Genomic DNA, 17,078 nt, shown 5'->3' with positions numbered 1-17,078 from the left:
AGCAGAGAAACTCCAGACAAACATATATATTTGTCAACCGGAGCAAGGATCGTTGCTTGGTGACAAAGATGATAAAATGAACGTGGGTTTGATTCCCACAGACGACACTACAGAGTGTTCAGAAGACCAACATGAAGACCTAAAGACAGATTCATCTATCAAGATTCAAACCTCATTTTTTTAAATCTAACCATTGGTGTGTGCATGCAAGATATGTTGTTGAACAACCAATTGATATAGAAATGAAGCAAGTTGTTGATGAATTGGAAAATGATGGGCCAAATGTCAACATGAGAGACATTGCAGCAAAATTAAAGTTCTTAGAAGAATGGTTGGGCAATCCAAAGCTAGAGTACAACATGCCTTCAAATCGACAAATTTGGTGCAACGTAAGCGTAGAGATCGACAACAAAGTTCAGCAAACAAACAATAATGTACACCAACCAGAAAATAAGTTAGATATTGAAATTGAAGAAATGAAGAAGCTTATGTTGAAATAATCTCAGAAGATGTCCATTAAATAAAGAAAAAGGAAGGATAACAATAAGATACATCTGACTGCACAAATATACATCAACGAAAAGGGAGGACAACTACAACATAAAGTTTGGAAACCTGGAAGACAAAAAAAGAAAGTCACAAAACATCAACAATATGACAAAGTAATTGATCAGGGATAGAACAAAGTTTGGGATCCAGGTGGAGTTTTATCATCTATTGAAGATTAATGGTCGGGAGACCATGATTTTCTTTTACCTGGGGAGTCTGATGCAGGAGCATCTAACCTGGGTCAATTGTTTACTAGAGGAGTTAGTTTGTAAAGTGAGGATTTAATTAATTATTGTATTTTTCTATAGTTTTTAAGAGAGAATGATAATTCTTGTAAAAAGGAGAAGATTCGAGAGTATTGTGGAAGGTTTGAGAGGATTATGGATTAGTTAGCTCTTATCTAGGGATAAGGATTTGGATGAGAGATTTTAGGGATCAAGAGAGATATTGTTGGAGTTTGTTGAGGGATCTAGAACCTACTTGGGTTCTAATCCATTTGTATAAATTGAGAAGAGCTTACGAGGCATGTAAGATGTAGAAAGTGGCAAGTGTGAGGAATGAGAGGCCAATCATTGGGCCATGATTTCTCTTGTAAATATTTTCTTTAATTAATTACTTTGAGACTTTGTGTATTTTGTTATTGGGTGAATCTCAGTTCTTTTCTGGTGATGTGTGTTTATGATTAAGTTGCAGACCTATAGTTATTTTACCTGCGTCAGATCGATGCTCTGTTCTTCGGGATTGCGTCTTGCAAATCCAGTGTGAAAGTCACAGCCTCTAAGAGCGTGACTGGTTTGTGAGATCTCACTAACCCGCGCAAAGGTTCAAGCAACCCCTCAACAAAAATGTAAACCCTCGGCTTTTGACAAATCTGACACCATCACGGATACCCTCAAAAACTCCGAAATGTATTGCTCAGGGTTGCCAATCTGTTTGAGTTGCGTGAGCTCTCTAAAGTGGGCCTCTGGGTCCTTCAATCAAAGCGCTCTATCACCCTCCATGTGAAGTCCTCACAAGAAGTTACACTTGCATGCCCAAGCGTAGTCAACCCATGGAACCACCAATCGTGGGCTGCAACCTCCAAGTGTAAAGTAGCCATCTTGATGACCTCTAACTTCGTCATCCGATTGAGCTGGAAACATTTGTCTAGCTTCTCCACCCAAGCCCTAGCTGTACACTTAGAAGACCCATCAAATGTGGGAAAGTACATCCTTCTGACTGTGCGTTGTAACTTTGTGCTCTGCGTGCTGGAAACCCTGTTCCTCTGCCCTTTTTGTTTAGCTTGAGCTAGCAATAATCCTTGAAAGAGAGAACAACTCGAAATTCATCACCCATAGACTGCCATTCATTGAAGTAATCTCCCATGGGCATCTCATACTGCACACCCTTCCCACTGAAAGCTTGTGGATGAGTAACTGGAGAATGGTGGTCATACTGGTGGGAAGTTCCTGAATTTTCCCCAAATAGAAACTCCCTATGCAAGCCCTTGTCCCAATATTGCTGCTTGATTTCTTCCAGCGTCTCTTTCGGCCCTTTAGCCAAGTTGTTTAGGGCCTTTAAGAGGCTGTCAACGCTACCTCGTCTTTACTCATGGGCTCCCCCATATTTATCTCCTCCACTGCCTGTTCTGGTGCCTCCATGTGAGGGGTGATCTCCAACTCTCTTTCCCTATTCCGGTATCTCTGCCTCCGGTAACGTTCTGCCTGTCCTCCAAGGTCATATAAAAAAAATCCCACGGCTGAGCCAAAATCTGAGCTCTGATACCACTGTAATATTCCTACTTAGGAAATACAGTGATAAACAAAGACAAAAACTGATATAAACACACAAAATTCAGAAATATAAGTGGACACCCAGAAAATCTCTGAAAACACCATCCAGCTGAGCCATTTTATTTAATATATGGAGCAGTGGTACAATGGGTATGGAAAGAGTACACCTGGACTTGCCACAATGGCAAGCTAGGCAAGCCTCAGGTCAGAAAATGTAATGCCCAGATGAGGGAATATGCTGCCCCAAATATGCCCTGCACTGCCAATGGAGAACTGCACTGTTTGTTGGAAAGAAACTGCTGAAAGACCCTCCTTTGATGCTCAGAAAATTTTGCAAAATTACCCTCGGGCTCCTCTCAACAAACCCACCAAAGCCCATAAAGGGTTTGGTCTAGTTCTGACCTTCGAAAATGACCCCCAAATACCACACCTTCCTCACTAGCTGGAAAATATGGCTTGCTTGGACTGTCATTGTACAACCCACCAATCACTCCCAAAACGTTGGTCTTTTCCTCTCTAGATGACCTCCTCAAATTCTTTGTTCAACCCAACTCCTCAAGCTCACTCTCCAACTCCCATGTGAGCCCAAAATTTTCCCTTTGCGCAAGCCCACGCAGTCACCAAAATGCCACAATGCTAGAACAAGGTCTCCCTCCAAGGCTTACGCTATTCCTCCCGAAAATATCCAACAAATAGTGCTGCAAATCCTCCCCAATAACCTCCCACAAACTCTTGAACTTTGTTGGCCCAAATAGCAAGTCGTACCTCCCCACTATGTCCTGGAAGCTGCCACGAAATTCCCATGAAATGCCTGAATTGATGCTGGAAATGCTCACAAGGGACAATCAATTACCCTCCTTGGGCTGGCACTCGTAGTCCACTAAAGCAAGGGGTGAGAATCTCTCTCGAGAATCTCAGATGCAGACTTGGCTAAGCAACTCAAGCGTGCTAAGTGCAAGAAATTGTTAATTTGTCAAAAGCCCCAAATTGAAGTGAGCCCCTTCTATTTAACCTTGGCTTCCTCCTCATGTGGTCCCTGTTGTCGCTCAGATTGTACAGGCACTGTGACAATGCTTAGGACGGGGGCTGTCACTCTAATCCCCACCCACTCCTTTCTAGCTGTCTCCCAACAACAGGTTATGGGGGGGGAATCCCTATGAAATGAGGCGAAGGAAGACAAGTTGGTAACTAACTTGTTTGGGGAGACACAGATGAGTGGCGTAGCCACTTGGTTGAAATTATGAGACCAATGCCTTAATGGAGTCACAAATTCTTGCTTTCTATAAATTGGAACCAAATGACCAAATGGACACCCCGCTGCTTGAATGCTTGACTAACATATATGATATTCAAGACCTAAGACTTCTGCGAGGTGCAGTGATCTTGGTAAATTTTAATTAGATGCCTAGTTTAAATGTAACCTTTTCCCCAACTATTTTGAGAAGCAATTTTCAAAGTAAGTTGTGAAATGGAAGCCAACGGGAAGTAGATAGTGGCCTGATTAACGATACCTCCCCCTGTGTTCCACTCACCCAGTGCCTCCGACACTGCAGAGACTATGGCTTTGACAACTGCAAGGTCACTGTGTTAACTACTAGGAGAAACTAGATCTCTTAGCCTAGTGTGAAAAGGGTTGCCCTATATCTCTACCAACCTAGCTTATGCTAGGAGGTAAATTATTAATGCAAGCTAGATCTAGGACGCTAAATGCAAGATGATGAGTGAGGTTATCTTGAATTAAGATTGTTTGCGTTTCTTAAGTACTTAAGTTATGATTACTCTTTATGCCAATAATACTTAACAACAATGGGAAAAACAATCTTAATACAAGATGAGTGCTTAACGATACAAGTGCAAAATTCAACTAGGTCAATCCATAAGATGCTTAAGTAAATTGATGCAGGAGCATCCAGACTTAGCCAACAATGTGATTGTATGTTCACATGTTGTGGCTAGCAAGAGATGAATTTCATTGACCTGAGTGGTCAAAGTCAATTTTAGTAGAAAGGGTTGGACCTCTCGAAAATGATCTTTACTTCATTATTGTAATAATTAGAATATTGTGTTATTTTTAGACTAAGAGATAAGTTGTTAGTATAGGTGTGTAACAGAGCTTGAGAATAGAGATTTAATTGTTAGATTGATTAAAATAGAGATTGAGTTGTTTATGCAGTTAGGATAGGATTCGATTCATAAAAGAGAAAAAGAATGTAATGATAGAGATATTAGATGATTGAGAACAGAGTGTGTAAGTGAGAGTTTTGAGTGACAGAGATAGGGTTTGAGATTGAACAGAGGTTAGAAAACTGTTGTAGGACTCTGTAATTTACATTTTGTTGAATAAATGATCAAGTGTGGTGTTGCGTGTTAATTTGGTACAAAAATTCATTCGTATTGGTGTATCGACGTTCTGGACTTAATCAGGTATTTTCTCTGTTTATAACACTTTATTCATAAATCGCAGTCGAATTAGTATTAAGTGTTAATAATGAGCTTAAACTCTAAAAACCTTACCTTAAGCGCTTTTCCTTAAAGTATTGTTTAAAGCACGTGGGTTGTATTTGATAAGCGGGAAGTGGTGTCTCGCGCGCCCAAAAGGAGGTAAGTGGTATTGTTCCAAGTTCGCGCGATTAACCTTAGCGACCGACACGTGGCCGAGGAAAACCACTTTTCTCGCTCGCTCTCGATTTGATGTCAACTGTGCAAGAATCCGCGCGAGATCGCACGACAGCTGTTCGATTAGACGGTTCACATCGACGGTGGAGATCGTTCGGGTAAGTTGAAAACGGATGACGCGATATCCGTTGGATCTGGAGGTTTGAGATCAACGATGCAGATTGAAGCGCTCAACCAAAAGGAAAAGTCAAGGTGGGACTGACGGTGATTGGTTAGATAAAGCGGAAACCTTACAAGGAAACATACATATAGAACCTGTTTGCGCAGAGCTGATTGGTTATAAAGTTAACCATTAGTCTAATAAAAGACTACCACCTCATTTTCGTCAACCTCCTGCGTCATAAATCAACTTATCCACCAATGATTATCAACACAAGATATTATGCCAATTCAAACTTAGAAGCCCAAGATAACTCTATCAACAAGATTAACTTCAGATTTAATGTGCAAAGTTAGACAACCTTTAAGACCAAGATGAGATAAGCCAATTTCAAATTTATGATAGTCTATATCAGTAGTAATAATTCAGAAATTCCTAACTTTATTAGTGTTATGACAACGAGGAAGCCACTTTAAATCATGAAATTTCGCTCAACCATGAAACATAAAATTTCCAATGACCGACAAATGTAGATTAACTCGTTTAGCCCATTTTATGATGAAGTATTCAGTGATATTTATGATGATCCTGGCCCTTGATTTTTTATTTTTGAGGAATTTTCGAATTTATCATTTAGTTCCATTTTAATAAGTAATTTCTTCCAAAAATTGACTTTGACTTAACCACCAAGGTCCAATGGTCCAAATTTTCTTGAAATATACAATATTCTCTTGGTGGAGGACCTTTAAAAAATTATTCTTTTAAGACCCACAATTTTTTTTCACTTTGAGAATTAATTTTCATAAGACAAATTAACTTGATTCTAATTAATTAATTTTTTGGCTTTGGATTTTATTTTATTTTGCAGAAAAATTAATTAATTTACACATGAGGGGATTTGATTATTTTTCCAACCCCCGTTTACATAAGATTTTACTTTTCAAACTCACGAAGGGGGAATACACATTCGTATAGACCCTCAATAGACATAACCCGTCTGCAACACATTATGATTTAGTAGACCAAGTGATTTGTAATAAAATAACTAAGCCAAATAGCTTAAATTTTTCCCAAACAACTTTTACATTAGACTTGATTAAAACACTAGGATTCACCTAAGACCTTGGCAATAGATTTCACACTTGCTTTGGGGGTTTAAGGTGGAGGGGAAAAAACTCTTCTAATTAACCGTATTGAGAAACACAGATAATCGACGAGGTTAAAAAACCTCCTTGGATGAAATTCGTCGCCAAAATCATAGATTTACCTAGGTTGTTACATAGACCCAAGGTCTTACTAGGATCATTTACATCATATAACTTGCAGAATGCGTGACCATGACACATAGACTACTGATATGTGATCCGATCTGTTGAAAAAAAGACTGACACTTTCGCTTCCTTGGAACTTTGACAATTTGACTGCTACAGTTCCCATCATCGAACTCCCTTCCTCCCAAGTAGCTCGAATTGCCTAAGTGGAGCGTATTTCCTTCTTGGTGGCCCCCACATTCCACTAAGAGTTCGATTTTTGCCTTTCTCCATAGTGTGAGTGCCTCCATCAATAAAAAATTGGAAGTGGGGTCCTCCAACCCCTTCTCCTAAGAGCCCAAAATTGTCAAAATGGTACAAAAATTATATTCTCATTTAGCAATAATTACTAAGTGGGAATATCACACAAAGGAAACATACATAATAACGTATTGTTTTGTAGCCTTTATGTAGCCAAAATCAAGCCCTCTAAGTAGGGCATGCGATAGTATTGATAGACCCGCCCATCTATTTGCTCGGTGATCTTCCAAATGCCCAAATTTTGTGAAGCAGTTTCCTTAGATAAAGAGTCTGCAATGGTGTTTCTTTACATTACGTTGTTCTTACTTTATTTTACTATAAAGATGCTCAATGTTTATTTCTATAAACATTTCTATTACAATGTTTATATTTATATGTTTACTTAGGAGTTATGTAATGCACTGATTGCATATCTCCCCCATTTTACTGTGTATTGAGACTTTCCAACATTGAATTATCATCCAAACATATTCTTCTTTGTGTTCTGGCTTGTATCATTGCCGATGCAAATGTGTGGTTCTCTAACAAACAACATAATATTTGTGGGCAAATTCCGAGTGGGTCCTGATTATTCCTTTTGCATATAATTTTGATATTTGTTTGACATCACGTTGTTCTTATGTTGTTCGGACGCATTGGCCATGGAGGCCATGATCCGCGCAGCTATCCAGGCTGAAACTTGCCAGGGTGTCGCCATGCTATCAAATCACTGGCAATCCACACTGGATGATGTGATTGTTCGACCCTCATTACCTACTGTTGACATGGATGGTAATGCTTGGTCAAGGGCGAGATCAACTCGCAAAGGCAACCAAAACGATGTCCAACAAAAGGAATATGCAGATTGCGAGCCTTTGAACTGCTTTAAAAAGAACTTGAAACCTGTCAAAATTATCCATCCGCCAGCGGCGATCAAGTTAGACAGAATTTACTTGACGGACCGCATTGCAAGCTTACAAGAATATGCTCTGGTTGGCCGATGGCACTTTCCAGAGATGGATGACACCAAGATGCGAAATTGGCTCGAGCTTCAATGGAAACCTCTGATCGGCTATACTCCCATTGTAGCTAAACTGATGAAAGAATGGTATTGCTTTCATTTTCTGAGTGCTAGCGATCTGGAAGCCATTCAGAATCGCCCATGGGTATATGGAAGGAGTTTTCTTGCGCTATATAAGTGGTACATTGGTTATAATCCGTTGAAGAATACTCCTACTAATAACTTGATATGGGTCAAACTCCCTGGACTTCCCTTGGAGTTGTGGTCGAAGGAAACTTTAACAGAGATAGGAAATGCCATAGGAAGATGTGTATATGTTGATCCTAGATGCCTGGGGGAAAAAGACAAACGTGTAGCCTGGATTCTCATAGAAAAAGCTTACAGAGGAGGGTTCCCTGACCATATCGAGATATCTTGGAGGGATTTAAAAATAAATCAGAGATTGGATTTTTGGGGAGTCCCCTTCAGATGTTCAGCATGCCATAAGACGGGACACCTAATAAAAAACTGCCCTCGTCGCCCTGTTCTTAAGAACCGAAAGCATCATGGAAATTTCCAGTCTACAACAAATAAATATAGGATGAAGTCTCCATCCGCGGGAATGGTGAAGTTAACACCCTCAATAAGTCTGTCTCCATCAGAGTCTGACAAACCGCAAAGGGTTATTAATCTTGAAGAAATTTCTCATCAAACCCCACAGAGTCAGAGTAACCTGCCTGAAAATTCGAGAAAGTCAATCTCCCCATCTATTAAAAAGATCTACAATCACTTTTGTATGCCCCCCCTGGAACCTGCTATTGATAAAGAAATCCCTCCTCCTCCCCCGGTCCCTCAGCCATACAAAGATTTTAATATGGACCCCCATATTACCTTTATTCCATCTTCCTCTTCATCACCAAAAAAGGAAATGACTCCATCTGGAAAAGGAAAAGAACCTATGATTTCGGCTACTCCTTTAAACTCCCCTGTTTCTTTCCCTACAAATTCGACTGGTAGCGACCTGGACTATCTTCTAAGTAAGAAATCGCTTGAACTCAGACCCCTTACTATTCATAAATCGGGGAAGCCATCCTCTCCTCAAATAAGCCCAAACTCTGCAAAGAACATTACGGTGAGAAGGAAAAATAACAGGGGTAGTAGACATTTCAGGGGAAGGGTTGATGGTGCAGGCAGAGGAGTACATAATCTTTCTCTTATAGATGTTCCTATCATTGATATGTCAGAAGAAAGGCCTCTTAGAGCAAGTATGGCCGAAAAGACTCCTCAATGACTTTCATCATATCTATGAACATAAGGGGTCTGGGGGCCCTAAAGAATCTTTTCTATTCAGAACAACCTAAAATCATATTAATCCAAGAAACCATGCATAACACTCCTGTATCTATTTCCTATTTCAGGAAAATGTTCCCCACCTGGCATATAACTGCTTCGGAAGCAAATGGCCTTTCTGGGGGCCTGGCGGTTTTATGGGATCCTGATTGGATCAGAGCAAAAGCATATAGGTGCTTTGCGGGTATTCTCATCTCGACATCAATTAGGGGGAATGTCTGTCCGATCAACACTCTGAATATTTACGCTCCTTACAAAAACAGATTGCCATTCTGGGAGAAATTATTTGCATCAGAAATTTTTGATATCGAATCTTTGATGATTGCAGGAGATCTAAATGTCACTTTAAACTCTGATGAAACATGGGGTAACAACAGGAAAAAGGATCCTCTTGCAGATCGCATCAGATATGAGCTATTAAACAAAAATCTTGTTGACATAAGCCCCCCCAAAATGCTTTCGACATGGGACAATGGAAGGATTGAAGGGGCTTATATAGCTAAAAGACTTGATAGATTTATCCTACATGTTAGCATAATCGATAGACTGGGCATGCCATTCTCAACAATTGGTAATGTGTTTATATCAGATCATAGACCGATATTTCTAAGTTGGAGAGAAAAGGGTTTCAGAAAAGGGTATTCATTCAAATTTAAAAGGTCATGCTTGGAAGAATCAGAGTTTAATGAAGTCATAATAAGAACTTGGAAGGAGCTATCATCAATAGATAATATGCCCCCTTTTTTGACCTTTAGGGACAAACTTTCTTCCATTAGAAAGGTTGTTAAGGAATGGCAATATAAGAAAAGGCAACTAAACAGAGCGACCCTTCGGGAAATACAAATGGAACTGGACAACATCTCTAGAGTGTTGGCTGCTCATCTACTCCCGTTCAATATGAGATGTCGTATAAAGGAGCTTGAAAAGAAAAAACTAAAAATTCTGGAGCAAGAGGAAGCATTTTGGAGATTAAAGAGTAGGGCTATTTGGCTTAAGGAAGGTGACAAGAACACAAAATTTTTCCACAGGTTTGCAAGCTCCAGACGTGAAAAAAACTCTATATGGAAAATAAGTGATGGAAAAGGGGGCTTCCTATACTCTCAACAGGACATCTCAAATGAGGCTGTGAGATACTTTGAAAATCAATACAAGAGAGCTGTGGACTGCAGGATACAGGACATTCTATGGGGCATTGATTTATTCCCACAAATGTTTGATGATGAACAAAACGAGCGCCTTTACTAGCCAATAACTGAGGAAGAGCTGTTAGAAACAATGAAATCTTTCAAGAGGGATAAGTGTCCTAGCCCAGATGGCTGGACGATCGAATTCTTCATCCATTTTTTTGATCTTATAAAATATGATTTGCTAAGGATGGTAGAAGGTTCCAGAATATCAGGTAGCATACATCAGATAACTTCCTCCACTCAAATAGCTCTCATCCCAAAGAAAGCGGAAGCATAATCCTTTCAAGATTTCAGGCTGATATCCCTCTGTAACATTTCCTTCAAAATCATTTCGAAAATTATTGCTGAAAGAATCAAAGAAACTTTATCAAGGTTCTTAACAAAGGATCAACACAGTTTTTTAAAAGGAAGAAAGCTTGTTTTCCATGCATACTAAAAAAAGTGAAGCAGTCATTTTCAAAATTGACCTTCGAAAGGCATGCGATTGCCTGGATTGGGGTTTCATTATATGCTTACTCGCAAAGATTGGATTGAGAGCCAATATGATAAACTGGATCATGGCATGTGTTGAGAAGGTGAACTATGCTATCATTATAAATGGGATTCCATCCTCTTACTTTCTAGCTGCCAGAGGACTGCGCCAAGGCTGCCCCCTGTCCCCTCTTTTGTTTATCTTGGCAATGAATTCTCTAAGCCTCCACATCAACAAGGCAGTCAGTGAAAACAGGTATCGCCCACTGAAGATTTGCAGAAACAATTATATCTCGCATAACTTATTTGTAGATGATATACTTATTTTTGGAATGCTATGCAGACTCACCTGGTTATGCTTATATGACATCCTAAAAAACTTTCAAAAGGCCACAGGACTGCAAATAAATGAATCAAAGTCAGTGTCCTTCCATAATGATGTCAACTTGGAAATAGTAGAATGGTTATCTTCGCTGTTCGGGATAGAGGCGCGGTCCATTAAGCATGGAATAAAATACTTAGGATTCCAGTTAAAAGTGAAGGGATACTCTAAAAGGGACTGGCAATGGATATTAGATAGGTACTATAAAAAGATATCAGTATGGGAATACAAATGCCTATCAATGGCAGGAAGAGTTATCTTGGCTCAATCAGTTCTAACACAACTTGCAGTATACTGGGCTCACTTATTTTTTCTTCCTGCAAGTATCATTCAGAAGATGAATAAGTTAACTGCAAACTTTATATGGGGCGGCCAATCAGAAAAAAGAAAATTTCACCTATCTAAATTATCTGATATCTCTTTGCCGAAGAACTTTGGTGGATGGGGCCTTCTGGACTTGCGGACCTTCGGAAAGGCACTCTTATGCAAATCATTGTGGAGAGGGATTTATGGAGAAGGTCTTTGGAGCAACACAATAAAAAAGAAATATATGGGCAGTAAAGATATTTCATTCTGGTACACGTTGGGAAGGATTGGATCCACTTATGGGTTAGCAATATGGTTGAGTTTTCGCAAGATAGAAGAGTATTTCCTAAGGAATTTAGCATGGAGTTTCCAGTCTGGTAGCAAGATCCTCATTGGAATAGATCATTTCTTGAGTGGACAGGAGGAAATCAATTTGCTTGAGACACTCCTAAATTTTTTCCATAGGAAAGGTTTTTTCTATTGGGACAAACTGATTTCAGAATGGCAGGGCCCTTTTCCTCTATGGAAAGAGGCTGACAATATGGGGATGTCAGATATCTTAGCTCGGCAATGGAAGAACATCAGAGACTGCTTGAGAAACTGTGGCATATATCATTCTTTGGAAACTGATGTTCTTATCTGGAAAGGTTCAAAAGTATCACCCTGGTTCGTGTAAAGGACATTTACCAAGATATGATAGGCTTAAATATTGCTCTTTCCGGTCCAATATTCCCAACAATCTCTTGGAAATCTGGATGTCCTTCCAAAATGATTTTCTTCTCATGGTTGGCCTTTCGCAACAAAAATTTAACATGGGAAAATTTGAAAAAGAGGAGATGGCACAGACCAGGTATCTGTTTAATATGCAAATCCGCTGAGGAAAGTAACTGTCATATGATTTTTAATTGCCAAAAAACTCAGCAATTATGGCAAGCTCTGGAAAATCTTTTTGGATTCCCACATATTTTTCATGCATCTACAAAAGAAGCGTTCCTTTGGTGGAGCGGGCAGAAGGAATCCTGGAGGCCTATAATTATTATCACCCTCTGGTGCACATGGAGATGGAGAAACAATGTTATCTTCAAGGACGTAAAGAGCCTTTCATGGAAATTTTACATAATATCGTATCTCTTTATGACTCCTTACCGGAAAAGACTCAAGCAAAAAAAGTTTGATCATAAAGAGCATGCACATACTCACACAATGTTCCCAAGAGCGTATTTCGACGGTGCTGCGCAAAATGGATCTTGTGGTTGTGGAGTACAGATCATCATGAATGAAAATGTACAATCTCTCATTTATTGGAATGGGGGAAAGGGCTCTAATTGCAAAGCTGAGGCGATGGCTCTCGCAGGCCTTCTAAATTTTTGCCTTTTCCTTAACATTCAGGGAGTTTCAATTTTCGGAGATTCCAAAGTCATGGTTGATTATGTATCAGGGAAAAACCATATGTGCAAGCCCCACCTTGTAGGCTGGATGGACAGAGTCATGTTCTTTTGGAGAAGGATGGAAGGATGCTCCATTCACCATATTTACAGATCACAGAACCATCAAGCAGACATCTTATCAAAGGAGGGTCTTCTATCGGAATCAGGTATTTGGAACATGAAGGTAAAGTCTGATGAGGAAACTTTCTCTATCCAGGAATTTTCCTTCCTCGGTACTAATCTTGCTGATCTCAGGTATGCACTGTCTTTTTGTTTCCTTTTTGCCTCTTCCCCTACTGAATATTTTGTTTATGTATGGTCGAAGTATAAATTGAAATTTCTGAATAGTGCTGCTTCTCCTATGAGAATCTTATTCTCCTATTTTTCCCTTCTATGAGAAATGTAAAATCTTTTATTTTGCATCTTTTTGACAGCTCAATAGACTGTCTTTTTTCTTGGAAATCTTATCCTTTTGCTGGGATTATGCTTCCCATCTCATCTAGATATTTCTGGCACAGATCGCTCCAGCTACAAATAGCCCATATGAAGAACTTCATGTCAATGTACGATCTGTTCATTATATATCTTATATAATACAATTATGCTTTTTTCGCCCTGAAAAAAGATGCACAATGTTTATATTTCTATTTGTTTTAGCGACTGCATTGTATAAAATATACACAGTGATTTGCTGTTGTTGTTGTATTTGTGGCTTTAACCATTAAGTTGTCAATATCATTATTGCAGATCTTATTGAAATTATTAAACTCCAGCATTTCAGAATCACCGATGAATAGGGCAAATTTGTTGCCAATTTTTGCTTCTAAATTGTTATATCGAGGATTTGTTGGAGAATCAGAATGGCCTATTGAATTTATTCAGGTACGAATCTCTTGATTAAAACTTTTCTAATTTATTTATGAAGCTAATATTGTTGGATTCCCTATGTTCATATAAACCTGTAGGTAAGTCCATAAAAAAAACATTATCTTCAAAGTGCTTTTGGGAAGGATCTTGTCAAATTCTCTATATATGCCAACAATCTTTTGTTATTCCTGACAATCAAAAGTAAACTGAAGACATTGTTGAAAAAGTGATCTACTTAGTATTTATTATAAATTTACTGTCACTTATCTTTATTCTATGTTAAATAATGTGATCATGTGTCCTCTATCATGATTTTTGGGGGCCATGTGTATTTCTCTTTAATGTTTGCAAGAAAAGACTTCGGAAAGTTATTGCAACTTTGTAGGTACTAGATTAATGAAATGTTAGGTGTGCCAAGCAACATTCTATATTAATAACTTAGTGCTAGAATTTTATCTTTGTTCATCCACCATTCAACCTCTTTGCTTACTTCTAACTTGTAGTTGTTTAACTTCCTCTAGTTCTTGTTGTTACCATTGCAGGTTGGGCAATATCATCTCTATTTTCATTCAGCTATAGAACTCAAGTTACCATTGCTTTATAAAAATCAAGACCATTGCTTTGTTATGAACTGATAGGCTTTTCTATTTTGTAATGTAATGTATGACATGTCATTGCTGTCATGTTGTTATATTGCGTCAAATCATTTACATATATTTGCTTTCTGCTTGAGTTAATCCATTCTCTTATGTCATACATGTAAACATTTTCTTTTGCAAGAAAAAAAACATTCAATTAGAGAAAAAATGATATCTTTCAACGGTCTTGTCAATGTGTCATTGAGATAATTTTCTTCCAAAGATCCTGAATGATCTGTAAACTGCAATGGGTATTCCACTGGAACAGTTCATCACCACAGATTTTACGGTATCTGAAATCTTAGATATATGCAAGTTATTTCCTAAGATCCGAGATTATTTATTTACTAGTTTTGTTCCAATTTATGAAATCATTGAAATAAGAAATGGAAAGCAGATACATAAAAAAAACACTATCAATACAAATGAACACGAGATTTATCCTATGAAACCCAATATGGGAGAAAACCCTGCTAGAAGGTCGTTTGCTTGAGTTATAAAGATGCACATAGAAAGGAATGGACAGTCCTATGGATTTACCTTTTGACATTGTGGCTTGAAGTGTGAACAACTGCTATTGGATTCTTCTCCTTTGTTATGCTTCGAAAATACCAATCAGATGTTTTTATTGACTATGGAAAAAGTACAAAAGAATTGAACCCTTTCTCCTCCTAGCGGCTTGGTATTTAACATTGCCCGATAGCCATTAAGGGTAAGTTTTTCACTTCCTCAACTCTCAATTGTGATAAGGTTTTGAACCTGTTAGAATCTTCTTGAAAGTCCACACATAGCTAGCCTTGCATGTGTGAGTAAAGGGGGCTGACATGGCATCCAATCATACCATGGTAGTTGTTACCCACAAAAAGTGGGTAACCGATAGTAGAAAATTTTTCTCCTCATTTGACAGCTAGCCAACTATGGTCTCCAGATAACATTATGCGAGAGTTCTCAACCTATTGCTCAGTTCAGTGCTCTCACCAATCTGACATTCTTGAAGGTAGGTAGGTCATCTATCAGCAGGTACACTAACAATTTTAGCAATCATATGCTTTCATTAAATGTTATGGGCATATTAATGTGAATCACGGGGCAAATGTAATGTTCCATGCTAATTTAGCCATGTTCTTAGGGTTCTTTGTTGTAGGTTTTAAAGCAACTTTTGCAATGCTGCATAAAATGATTGTTACACCAGGAACTGAAAGAATTCCAACAATGTATGAAAATAAACTGGTATCAAAGTATTTAAACAAAAGCGAAGTGAATTCAATAGACATATCTGGCTGTTAGGTATTCTTCTACAGTTGCAACTAAGCACTCAAGTCTGATACCAGTAATTTAGGAGTGTTATCTCACCCGACTTTATTGGTAATACTCAATATGATTCAAATTGTTCACACAACAATGAAAACCCTTAAACCGATATTTTAACCCAAACATAACAATGCTTACACACAACAATTGGCCTTTGTTTTGAGGTGAAAGGTGATTTCAGGTTTGTAGACTTGGCCTTCTAGATACCCTGAATGACCAAATCTGGTTCAGCCTTCCAATCAACAGCTTTGGTCCTCAAGAGGAATACTACAGGAACACCCTCCCACAAAACTTCTATGGTAGCTTAGCCTCCGAACTAGACATTACTCCATCAATAGAAAGGTTCGTCCCTCTAATAAAGCTAGTGTTTCACAGGGACGCGTCCCCCAGGGTTAGGTGCATGCACCCCTCACACCCGGGACGGGGTGGATTCCTGAGGGTGCATTCCCCACGCACCCCTTTTGGGGAGTTGTGGGGAGACGCAGGCGGGTGCGTTTCCCCAGTGTGGGGGGTGTGACTCCCCAAAAGGGGTGCTTCTGGGTTTCCCCTTTTGAGATGAGACACGCCCCCCCTCAAATTTGTCTAATAACATTTCATAATCTTTTTTCGAAAATTCACGTATTAATTTGAAAATTCCTCAATGTTCATTTTTATTTTTCAGATTTAACTTTTGAGTCATGACTCTAGATATTGATGACCTCAGACTTATTATTGATTCTTCACTCTTAACTATTTTTGAGTTTGATACTTTGAGTTATATGAATTTTGAATTTAGTAATTTACTATTTTAGTGTTCAAACTTCCCTATCTAGTATATAGTATATAGTAAAATACTAGTCTGTTTGGCTTTTAATTTAGATTCTAGAATGATGAATTTAATTTTTAAATCAACGTAGATTATAGAATGATGAATTTAATTTTTAAACCAATGTAGATTATAGAATGATGAAAGATGAATGATATGGATCAATGTATTTGAATATTACATTATTGAATTTTATTATTGAATCTCATGGTATGGATGAATGATGAGTATGTTATATGAATGATGTATGTGTTGTAGTTATTTCTTACACCAAAGAAGGCTACAATTTTTTTATTATATAATTGTCAATTTGTCTCCTAGCTAAGCCTCAAACATATACAAATTCTTGTGGTGAAATGGTCATGATGCAACATGCTAGTTAATTTTAATAATAATTTTATATTATTTAAATGATCTTAATTTTATATTTTTATAGAGTTAATTATTTACAATATAGATTTATTATTAAAATAAAAATAAAAGATTGAGACCAACCCTTATCTCGAAATACGAGAACCACATTTGTTACCATGTATTACGGGGGGTCGAAAGTCAAAATCCATAAGTCAAATTAATTAAAATATTATTTCTGTCCATTCAAACCTTGTCCCCACCCCACATTTCACACATTAAAACATTGTTATATACATTACCTTGAGATGTGTGAAATATTAAATCAATGGATTG

The 17,078-nt window shown here is 38.2% G+C and overlaps 1 protein-coding gene across 3 annotated transcripts in view; it reads left to right on the top strand.

Moving 5' to 3' along the window:
- Positions 1 to 17,078, top strand: part of LOC149196394 (uncharacterized) — a 491,550-nt gene that overhangs the window by 22,106 nt on the left and 452,366 nt on the right. For 2 of the 3 annotated variants that reach the window (XM_089405540.1, XM_089405539.1), the window contains exons 5-6: positions 13,289 to 13,333; positions 13,518 to 13,652. In XM_089405540.1, the coding sequence (XP_089261666.1) occupies positions 13,289 to 13,333; positions 13,518 to 13,652 (180 nt within the window). The remainder of the gene's footprint in view (positions 1 to 13,288; positions 13,334 to 13,517; positions 13,653 to 17,078) is intronic. The other variant, XM_089405541.1, reaches the window with a different exon arrangement.

This window comes from Pinus tabuliformis, chromosome 2_2 (genome assembly GCF_031772625.1).
Source record: "Pinus tabuliformis cultivar Carrire ecotype Pingquan chromosome 2_2, CPIR1, whole genome shotgun sequence".
In the NCBI taxonomy this organism is placed as follows: Eukaryota; Viridiplantae; Streptophyta; class Pinopsida; order Pinales; family Pinaceae; genus Pinus; species Pinus tabuliformis.
The sequence above is the reverse complement of the archived record's forward strand: the minus strand, read 5'-3'. Positions and strand labels throughout refer to the sequence as shown.